At 44.0% G+C, this 10,961-nt stretch overlaps 1 protein-coding gene across 1 annotated transcript in view; it reads right to left on the reverse strand.

Annotated features, from left to right (window-relative positions):
* DYNC2H1 (dynein cytoplasmic 2 heavy chain 1) overlaps positions 1-8,835 on the reverse strand; it is a 146,964-nt gene extending 138,129 nt beyond the window's left edge. Inside the window, 5 exon segments of the mRNA XM_064583827.1 lie at positions 448-592; positions 1,585-1,703; positions 3,315-3,450; positions 3,863-4,033; positions 8,502-8,835. Coding sequence (XP_064439897.1) covers positions 448-592; positions 1,585-1,703; positions 3,315-3,450; positions 3,863-4,033; positions 8,502-8,696 — 766 coding nt within the window. The 5' untranslated portion in view covers positions 8,697-8,835.
* Positions 8,836-10,961: the final 2,126 nt, after the last annotated feature.

The following is a 10,961-nucleotide window of genomic DNA, read 5'->3' on the forward strand; positions in this document are numbered from 1 at the left end:
TCTACTCCTACATTACAAACAATGCTGCAATAACTATCCTTATACATATACCTTTATGCACTTGTCTAATATTTCCTGAGAATAATAAAGAGAATGGTATTTTCTAGGTCAAAAAGTATATGCACTTCAATACTAACAAGTAAACCAATACATACTAAAGACTTTTGAGACCATTACAAAATAAAGTTTAAATTAATACAGGTACAGGGACTAAAAATCTATGTAAATTTACTTGCATTAATGGTCAAAGAATTTGACACATGATTTAAATTAACCACCTATATACAAATTTATATTTAAATAATTCTGTATGATTTGCTCTAAGCATTACTCTAAGCAACAATTATTACATTAAGGAGCATTTTCAGTAAGGGCTTGAAGGAAAAACTAGAAAAACAAAGTAAGACAGGCTTCCAAAGTTTCAAAAGTTTGCTTCTTTAACAGTACCTATGATATCTAAGAGATGTAACATTCGTGACTCAGGATAGTGATCATGCTCTGTTTGTCTCCACACATCATCTACAACATCCCGAGTGGTCTCCACCAAGTCAACCACCTCCAATAAGGAGAGACCGTCCAAGTTATAAAATTCCTAAAACCAAAAGGCATTCATTTTTAAACATAATGATAACTATACTTTCGTCAATATAGTCAACTTGTTCCCAGACTTTTCAATTACTACAATTCTAACACCTGCGATATCATTTCCTCCTCCTTTTTCTACCAGACGATGTGTTACTTCTTTATGCAAATACCCTACAAGTTCCTTTACAAACATAAATATCAGGAAAGCCAGAAGAAAAAATAAGAATTGCAAAGTCTATTCATTTATGTTTGCCCTTGACCTAATTTTCTTCAAGTCTGGATTCATTTCTTGCAGCTCCTGAAAGGAGGCGGTTCTAACACCAGACAGACATTACCCACACTAGCTCCCATATGTTGTCACTCATGGACTGCACTGCATGTTACCCGTAATGCAATCACAGCTCAAGGTTTGTGATTTTACATTCCATCATGACAAAAAAAAGTTTAAAACCATTTCAAACATTTCACTAAAATGATACTATTGAAATAATACTGGGAACAAATAAAAAATTACTATTTATTGTGAAAAGAATAGACTTTTTTGTAACCATATTTAAAGTGGTCACTTATTTAACCTCTAGGAATATTTCGAAGAATAATCAATCAAGTATAAAACTAAGACTTTTCATATTTGGGATTACTTCAAAATGCTAACTTGAATAAACTGAACATTCCTTTAAAAGAACGTATTACCTCCATGTAGATAAACCTCTCTGAGTACATTAGGCTTTTGCTTTTCCCTATGTACCTGCAGAAAAGCAATTCTGTTTTTGAGAAAAATATTTACTAGAGATTAGAATCTAACTTTCTTAAAAGTTTCGGTTTTTAAGTTGTGTACATGTTAAATGCACACTTCAAGGAAACCTGTTATGTATTAAGGATATATTTTGTTTACAACCATCAAATAATAATGTCAAAACAAAGGTAAATCTAGTGAAAACTGAATCCTAAAGTACTTTTATCAAAAGTCTGAAATATAACTATATAGGAATCACATACTCTTGCAACTGTTTCAAATAATTCTTTAAAATAACTGGCTCTTTCTTTATTAATCTGTTTATTTCCACGATGAGCTTGTTCTACCCAAAACTGGAACTCATCACTTGGTGTTAGAATACCTGAAAAGGTGAGAAGGAAAAAAAGAAATATCAGTACAAAATGAAAAGCCAGAAAATTATCTGGTTCATTTGATTTTGCCTATTTCCTGTGCTCATGAAGATGTGCGGAAAATCAGCCTTATAATTTCTATCGACAGAAAGTTCTTCCTTAAATCCACCAAGTACAACTAACAGTACACCAAATGTATACTTCACAGATTTGTCGCTCAGTATGTTTCCCATATGTTTTTGTACACCATCCATCTCTACACAGTCAGTCTACACCTTCTACCCGAAAGGCTGTTTCTCCAACACAAGGCTTTCCATCACGATTCATGTTCGGGAATACCATCCAAATTAGAAATGATGACAATTTAATCAATCAACGCCCACAATTTAATTTCAAAATATAAGCAAATTAAAATAATTTTACTTTTTAATTTGTTTTTATATTTCCCAATGAATTGGACAATTTCTAGTTGCTTAATCACATGCTGGAAAAGTGCACTATTCTTTCTGGGTCTATGGTATTCAAAAAGCATCTAATTTACTGTTCAAAAAAGTGTAAAACTGTATCCAATATTGTAAAATAATGATTAGTGTAGGTCATTCATTTCATATTAATTGTTCACATAAGTAATATTTATAGCTAGAATAAAATTATAATTGGCTTCAGATAAAATGCGTTTCTAAAATAAAAATCAATTATCTTTGCAAAGTAGATGATTAGGGTCAATCCTCCTTTTTCATGGATGTGGATTTATGAATTCATCCATTTCCTAACATTTATTTGTATCTAAAATCAATGCTTGCAATGCTTTCATGGTCATCCACAGACATGCACAGAGCAATGAAAAATTGGGAGTTACCCCGCATACACGTTCCCAGGCTGAACAAGGTAACACTGCCTTCGTGTTTCCTATCTCCTACCATAAACAAGTATCCTTTCTGTAACCTATTCAGTTGGATGTTTTCCTCATTTTTTGTGCATTTTATTGGTCATTTCTCTGTTTAAGATGGCTCCCAAGCATAGTGCTGAAGTGCTGTCCAGTGTTGCCAAGGACAAGAACACTATGATGTGACCTCCAGAGAGAGAATACTTGTGTCAGGGATGTTTCCTTCATGCATGAGTTACAGTGCTGCAGGCCATGAGGCCTATGGTAATTAATCAACAATCTATATCAAAAAATCAACAATCTATATTAAAAAAGTGTTAATTATATTAAAACAGAAACACACGTAAAATATATTAAAAACAGAAACATACAAAATAGGGTTACATGTTGATAAGTCAATAAAAATGTTACAACCAGAGGCTCACAGGAACCTAACTTTGTTTTTCCCCTAGGACCAAGAGTTCAGTATTTACTAATTCAATATTCACAGTGAGTTTACAGAACATAACTACTGCAAATAATGAGAGACAACTATATTCTATGTCCATGAATTGCATATTGTTAAAGATTACATTTTCTTCCTCTCAAAATCCATGTAAATCTATTCATTTAAAAGGCTGAAGCTCAGAGAAGATCCAAAAGTGTGGAAATAAATCTGTGAAAAAATATATTAATTTACTAAGGTATTAATAAGAAAATTGTTTTGACTTTCTTTCATTAAGCTACGGTTCTATACCTCGTGTATCATCTTCCTTAAATTTCAATTTTGATGAGTTAATGTCTGATCTTCGTAGAACTATACCCAACCCAGTTTCTAGTTCACTCAAAAGATTCTGAAGTTTGGGATCAAAGTTTCTGCTCCATTCCTGATCCTAAAGAAAAACAGACAAGAGCAAACATTGATCAAAAGTTTTCCAATCAAACTGGCTTCCTTAAAATACTGTTGAGAGAAATAAGTCAAAATACATCTGTTTCACTCAAAGCCTGCCACTGCCCTCTGTCTCATAAGGGAGGAAAAAAAGGCCTTTCAACAGTTAAAACTTTATAAAATAATTTATTATATAGCAACTTAAGAGCTGATGTGGATTACATTTATCTCTTTCTCCCATTTCTCTATTTGTCCACAAAGCTGACTTTAATTTTTTTTATAATTTTTATAACATTTAAAAAACTAAAATACTAATGATATTAACAGCAAATAAAATATTTCTTTGTTTATAAAGACATTTATACAAATACCTAGCTTTAAAAAAAACGACCATACAGCTCCTTTAATTTACATACCTTTAACAACATTGGTGCAAATATTTGCCGTACTGCTTGGTAAAGAGAATTTATAGGTGATTCTAACATAGATGAAACAAGAATGTTATTATGTAGATTCTGATCAGTAATTACTTCAGGTCGCAGCTTGAAAAACACCAGCACTTTATCTTTTGTGTCAGCAAAATCAATCTAAGTGATAAACAAATGATTTTTATGTTACTTTCATGAAACTATTTGAAAGAAATGTTCCCCTAAAACTGTTCTATTACTGTATTTTTTATCCCTTGGAAAAAACAGTTACTTTAAAATAATCACAGTACATTACAACCAATCTATCTCTGCTCTTTAAGAGCATCTGGGTTTTAAAATGTATCCCCACTTGTAAGTGACTGTATCCTAAAGCTACTGTGACAAGTGGCTTATAAACAGAAAGTACTATATAAATATTGTGGACATATACTGCTAACTACTCCACTCCAACCAGATTCAGTAATACTACAGATCAAAGTTGTGTGCCCCAGGTACAAACTGATTAGTAGTACATGTCGCCACTCTATTCCAAAAAGTCTAAATCAAGAATGTTGATTACCCTCTTACCTGAAACTAGCATTTTAAAAGGTGTTTAAGTCATATTTAAACTCAAAGCTACCAAAACAGACTTAAGTTGTCTATCTCCTAGGTTTATCTTTATCTGAATAAAAAAATTTTTCCTTAAAGTATTTGAGCATCAAACTTTTTAAGTTGTATAACTAGAATATTTAAAATTGGAACTGGATGAGCTAAATTGGAAGTCACTAAAGCAACCATGTGTAAAATAGGTCAGTTCACAGTAATTAGTTCATTAGCTGAAAAGTGTATTACGCAAAAGAAGTTTTTGCGTTATGTATGCATTTTCACAGTTGCTCTCATTTCTTTTTCCAGAGAGAGAAGTATATGTATTAAAGAGCTTTCAAACAAGTTCACTGCTGTGCATGAAAAGCCCTTATAGATGAGTGAGATTTCATGCTACTTTTCTTTTACCCTAATCATTATATTTTTTAGGCACAAGGAGGGAACTGGCATTTACTCAAACTCTGCATTTCTCAAAATCTCATTTGCATACACTAAAATTCTATTGCTAGTATGATCATTTTATTCCAATTACAAGCGAGAACAAGCTACAGATACGTAGATTTGAAAAATTCACTCTTTAGTTGTTAAATAGTACACACCCCTGTACTCTCTTTCTCCCACCTACCTGAGAAAGAAAATTCAGAAAATATACATTTTATCATTTGAAAACAGTAACCACAGTCACTGTCAAAGGCTCCCTGGCCATCAGTCAGGATGATGAGTTTTGTCCTAAGCAAAGTCAGAGCTAAAGCAAAGGATCAGTTGACTACAGCTGCTCCTCATTCCCAAGAAAAGGAAAACAGAACCAGCACTCCCAGCTGCCTCTCCTGCCAGTTTCCCTATCAGTGGCAACTACGATTTTCCCTTAACTGACGCAATTTTGATAGCTATTAATTCAGAGTACAAAGATTTTATTTTTTGAGACTGTAAAATAACTCTACCACCTACTGGGATCCATCAGGCATCAGCCTACCACAACCTGCTGCCTGTTTTTGTACAGCCCACAAGCTAGGTTTTTAAAAAATGAAGAGGGGCGCCTGGCTGGCTCAGTTGAGAGAGCTTGCTATTCTTGATCTGGGGGTTGTGGGTTCGAACCCCACACTGGGTGTAGAGATTACTTAAAAATAAAATCTTAAAAAAAAATCAAAACAACAACATTTCATGACAAATAAAAATTACAAGAAATTCAATTATCAGTGCCCATAAATAAAGTTTTATTAGAACACAGTCATATTCATTTAAACATTATGTAGGACTGCTTCCATAATACAACAGCAGAGCTGTAACTTCAACAGAGACCTTACCGCCTACAAAGCCTAAAATATGTATTATCTGGCTCATCACAGAAAAAGTTTGCCAACCTCTTTCCTAAAGCATAAACCAGATCGCATCTGTCTTGTTTAAGATTACCAATGGACTTTCTGTTTCAACCTAAATGGTGTCCAAGGTTCTAAATGATCAGCCCATGTTGTCATCTTCCATGCTCTCCAGTCATCCATTAAACTTCTGCAATCACTGAATTTTTTTTGCCTGGCCCTTGAAATCTAGGTGAGACCAGCTCAGGGCCTCAGTACTTATCTTCCGCTTAGAACACTCTTCCTCTAAATCTTCGGTCTGCCTACAGCTCATCAACCAAATCTCACTTCAAAGCTCACTAATCCAGACAGGTAGCCCCTCCCCCTCCATTTTAATGCACTTCCCCAGCCCACCCCCATCAGTACTTTAACATTACTCTATTTTGATTTTTTTTTTTTAAGATTTTTATTTAAGAGAGAGAGGGCACAAGCAGGGGGAGCAGCAGAGGGAGAGGCAGACTCCCTACTGAGCAGGGAGCCCGATGCGGGACTTGATCCCAGGACCCTGGGATCATGACCTGAGCCGAAGTCAGTCACCCAACAGACTGAGACACCCAGACACCCTTCTATTTGGATCTTAACCGCACTTATCAATGCCCAAAATTATGTTACATTTATGTATCTGCATGCACATGTGTAGCCAATCTCTGTGCACTGAAATTCTACTCCTTGAAGACAATTTCTGCCATATTCATGGCTTTATTCCAAGCACCCTGTACAGGGCCAGGCCCATCGTAAGTACTCAATATTTATTAACTTATTGAATCATGTTGACTGTCACACATCCACAGTACAACATAAGACACAACAAAACACTCCAAGCCTAACTGGAAGTCTGTAGTGTGGTATATGACTAAATATATAATATGTTGCTGGGCTCTAGTACCAACAGCATTAACTTGAAAGAGTTGTTGCTTCAGGACACCTGAAGCATCGGTTAAGTCAGGTGGCTCGGCCGGTTAAGCATCTGCCTTTGGCTCAAGTGATGATCTCAGGGTTCTGGGACTGAGCCCCACACTGGGATCCCTGCTCAGTGGGGAGTCTCCGGCTCCCTCTGCCCTCTACCCTGTTCTCGTGCTCTCTCTCACTGTCAAAAAAAAAAGTTAGCACTTCCATTTTCAGTACCCAACCCAAGATACATTTTCAGCAATCCAAACCCTTCCTCAGCCTGTGTTCCCTGGACTACACTCTGTTTAAACGTGCAGCGGCATTTACAAGTGTACCTTGATTTTGTAGTTTGAGTGGTGTAGGTCACCTCAGGCCACCGGAGGCGGCTCTGGAAGGCAGAGGCAGAGACCCCCATTCTGAATCCTACCACAGTTAGAGCAGTGGAGATCCTACCACTTGGGATGGGACCTTTGTGCCTTACTTCCTTTTGTCATAAAATGGAAATAAAGACAATCCCTCTCTACAGCGTTGCGGGGAATGATGAATGAGCCCGTGCGCGTAAGGGGCGTAGAGCAGCCCTGACAGTGTCTTCGAAACGCATGGAGCCTAGCAAAGTGCCCTGCATGTGCTGAGCTCAAAATCAAAGTTTATTGAAGAGAATCAAATTACATCCAAGACTAGACTCCTACTGAATGGGGTGAATGACTCAATCATGGAACAAAAATGCACCCAAGGTTTGCTGCGCGTGAAGACTCTGCTGGACTCCGGATACCAACCCTCCCCTCGAGTCCATTTAAGCTCAGCGCATACCCCAAAAGACAGGGAGGAGAAAAACTGGTTTGGTAAGTAAGATGGAGGTCTTCTTTTTAGTTGTAGCGTTTAAGAGCGAAGCAAAACGAGGAGAGCACAGAGGTGCTCTGCTCGGGTGCGCGGGTGCAGATCAGCACAGCGGGGGGTGTACCCCGGGGGAGGGGGCCCACACCTGGGGGGGGCTGAGGGATGAGGGAGGCCCGGCTGCGGAGGAGGCCCGAGGGGGAAGGACCCCCAAGAGGAGGACAGGAGGAGGGGAGGGCCGGGCGGGGCCCGCTGGGGGGGGTCCCCTGGGGGAGGCTGACAGGTGACTGAGGGGGTCCCTGAGGGGGCCGGGCAGGGCCCGCTCCGGGGGGTGGGCCCAGCGGGGAGGCCTGGGGGGGGTCTGGCTCCGGGGGGAGCCCGAGGGGCGGGTCCCGGGGGGGGCCGGGCAGGGCCCGCTCCGGGGGGTGGGCCCAGCGGGGAGGCCGGGGGGGGGTCTGGCTCCGGGGGGAGCCCGAGTGGGGGGTCCCGGGGGGGGCCGGGCAGGGCCCGCTCCGGGGGGTGGGCCCAGCGGGGAGGCCGGGGGGGGGTCTGGCTCCGGGGGGAGCCCGAGTGGGGGGTCCCGGGGGGGGCCGGGCAGGGCCCGCTCCGGGGGGTGGTCCCAGCGGGGAGGCCGGGGGGGGGTCTGGCTCCGGGGGGAGCCCGAGTGGGGGGCCCCTTAGGGGGGCCGGGCAGGGCCCGCTCCGGGGGGTGGTCCCAGCGGGGAGGCCCGGGGGGTCTGGCTCCGGGGGGAGCCGGGCAGGGCCCGCTCCGGGGGGTGGTCCCAGCGGGGAGGCCGGGGGGGGGTCTGGCTCCGGGGGGAGCCCGAGTGGGGGGTCCCGGGGGGGGCCGGGCAGGGCCCGCTCCGGGGGGTGGTCCCAGCGGGGAGGCCCGGGGGGTCTGGCTCCGGGGGGAGCCCGAGGGGCGGGTCCCGGGGGGGTGGCCGGGGGCGGAGGTGGCGGCGCCCGTACCGCGTTGGAGAAGGAGACGCCGGCGTCGGTGCGCTGCACCCGGAGGAGCATCTGGTTGCCGTCGTCCAGGAAGTTGTTGATTTCAGGGCAGCTGTACGTCAGCGGCTGGTCCCAGGGCTCCGACACCAGTCCGAAGTAATTCTGGGTCGTGGTCAAGAGGAAGACCTTCCGCACGTCGCCGCTGCCGCCCGCCATGGCGGCGGCCAGGCCGGAGGAAGACAGCGGCCCCCCGCCGCCGCCGCCGCCGGAGCCCACCTGCGCCCACACGCGCAGCCCGCCGGCCGGCCCGCAAGCCTTCGCGGGCGCCAGCGCCGGTCGCTATGGCGACGGAGCCCGACGTCGGCGCGGCCGCGCGCACGCCGTGGACGTTCGCGCTCGGGCACGCGCACGCACCGTCCTCGGAGGCCGGCGGCCGCAGTGGCGCCGGGGAGCTGCTCCCGGTGCTGCGGTCGGTCCTGAGGGGTCCGGGCAGCTGTGTGCCGGGTCGCAAAGCCTGCCGTTCATTCTTCGTGCGGGTTTCCCGTAGCGGATTGTTGGAAGCGACGCAGGCAGTGGCGCCGCGTGCCCCGGAGTCCGGGCGGCTGGGCCCTGGGGCTGCCGCCGGCGGCGCCGGGCTCCCCATCTGCGAAATGGGCCGGCGCCGGGCGGGTTGCCGCGCGGACTCGAAGAGACGGCTCTTCGCAGGGGCTGCCCAAGAGCAGGGGTTGAGCACGCGGTTCATTCCCTGGCTGCGTCTTCCCGCCCCTTTCTGTGGGGCTTCATTTCCCGCCAGTCCCTCCCCCCGGTTCAGAAAAAAATGCAACCCCTCGTTTTTCACCACGACCGTCACCCGAACACGCAGCCACGTTTGTGAAATAACCAAAACGTACGGTGATACCTGTTAACTAGTTCTATAACACGCACAACCAATACCCAGTACTGAAGAAATACAGGAGTAAGATCGGGCTCTTTCGTTTTCTTCGCCGGCATCACCGTAAACTACTGAACTGCTGGTCTTTCACTCTGGTGCTGTGAATTCAAGAATCAGCTGAAGTGGGCTGCATGCTGCTGCGTGCCCAGTAATGGACCAGGCCCTGGACACACAGGCCCTGCCCTTAAAGGGTTTTGTAGTCTAGTCAGGCGTCATCTTGCCTCCGGTTCGAGCCTTCATCCTAAGGAGCTCGAACAGAGATTTTTTTTTTTTTTAAGATTTTATTTATCTATTTGACACAGAGAGAGAAAGCACAAGTAAGCAGAGAGGCAGGCAGACAGAGAGAGGGAGAAGCAGGCTCTCCACCGAGCAGGGAGCCGGACGTGGGGCTCGATCCCAGGACCCCGGGATCACGACCTGAGCCGAAGGCAGCCGCTTAACGACTGAGCCACCCAGGCGCCCCTAGATTTTTTTCTTAATTTGCATTCAGTAACCACAACTTCCTCGTAAAACTATATTCTTTTATCAGTGGAAAGAGGGTCTTTTTATCTGCTGAGCATCTTGAGTAAGATTTGGGGGTGAGAACTCAAGAAAGCGGAACCGCTGTGAATTGTAAAGGGAAATGAATTTAAATTCTCATGAAATCATCCACGAAGTGGGAGAGAGGAGTGCATGAATTGGGATGCTGGCCACTGGATGGGAAAAAATCCAAACAGGAACCCAAGATGACTGGATAGCCAAAATGGATTCTGAAAACAAAGATGGCTAAATATGGATACAGAGATTTTTGCTCTGCAGTGGGCATTATGACCCTTCACAAAGTCTTCAGGAAAGCCACCTATACTCACAAATGCTTGGTCTAGGTGAGTTGTTTTGGTGGAAATGTGTGAGATGGTTGTATTTAGCACCCACAACAATGTGATAAGCATGAAGGCAGCACAGGTAGGAACACGAGTCTGGGAGCAGATGAGATCGTATGAATGTTACCTTCCCAGGAATTTTTAGGAACCTTAGGTGGGCTTTGGACTTCCTCAAGATATGACATTTGAGTGTTCGAATATAGTTTAACCCAGACATTAAGAAACATAGAAACTCCAATTGACACATAAAGTCAATGAGGGTAGGAATTTTGTATGTCACTGCTGGGTACCTAAAATTAGGCATAGAGTGGAAAGAAGACAGATGAGGTCTCTATTCACGAAGCTTCAGTAAATCAGAAGGAATTCAGATATAACTAACTTATACAGAGCCACAGAGATAACTAGTTGTAGAACCAAGATTGATATCCAAACCCAACTGCAAACTGATCTCTAGGCACTGTATCATAGTGGTAGACAGCCAGACATCCACCAGTATCCCAGTGGCTACTCTCCAGGTGTGGCCATTAACTCATTCTCCCCAGTAGGATGTAAGCAGAAGTAATGGGTGCCACTTAGAAGACAGGGTTTGAAAGAAGTGAGTGTGCCTTCATCTTTTGCCAGCTGGATACAAAACAAGAAGAGATGACAACCATAAATGTCTAGGACACAGGGCTCCCGACTCAGTGTGCA

The sequence above is a fragment of the Mirounga angustirostris genome, unplaced genomic scaffold (genome assembly GCF_029215605.1).
Source record: "Mirounga angustirostris isolate CCGP_5_RB_7025 unplaced genomic scaffold, mMirAng1.0.hap1 SCAF_32, whole genome shotgun sequence".
Lineage (NCBI taxonomy): Eukaryota > Metazoa > Chordata > Mammalia > Carnivora > Phocidae > Mirounga > Mirounga angustirostris.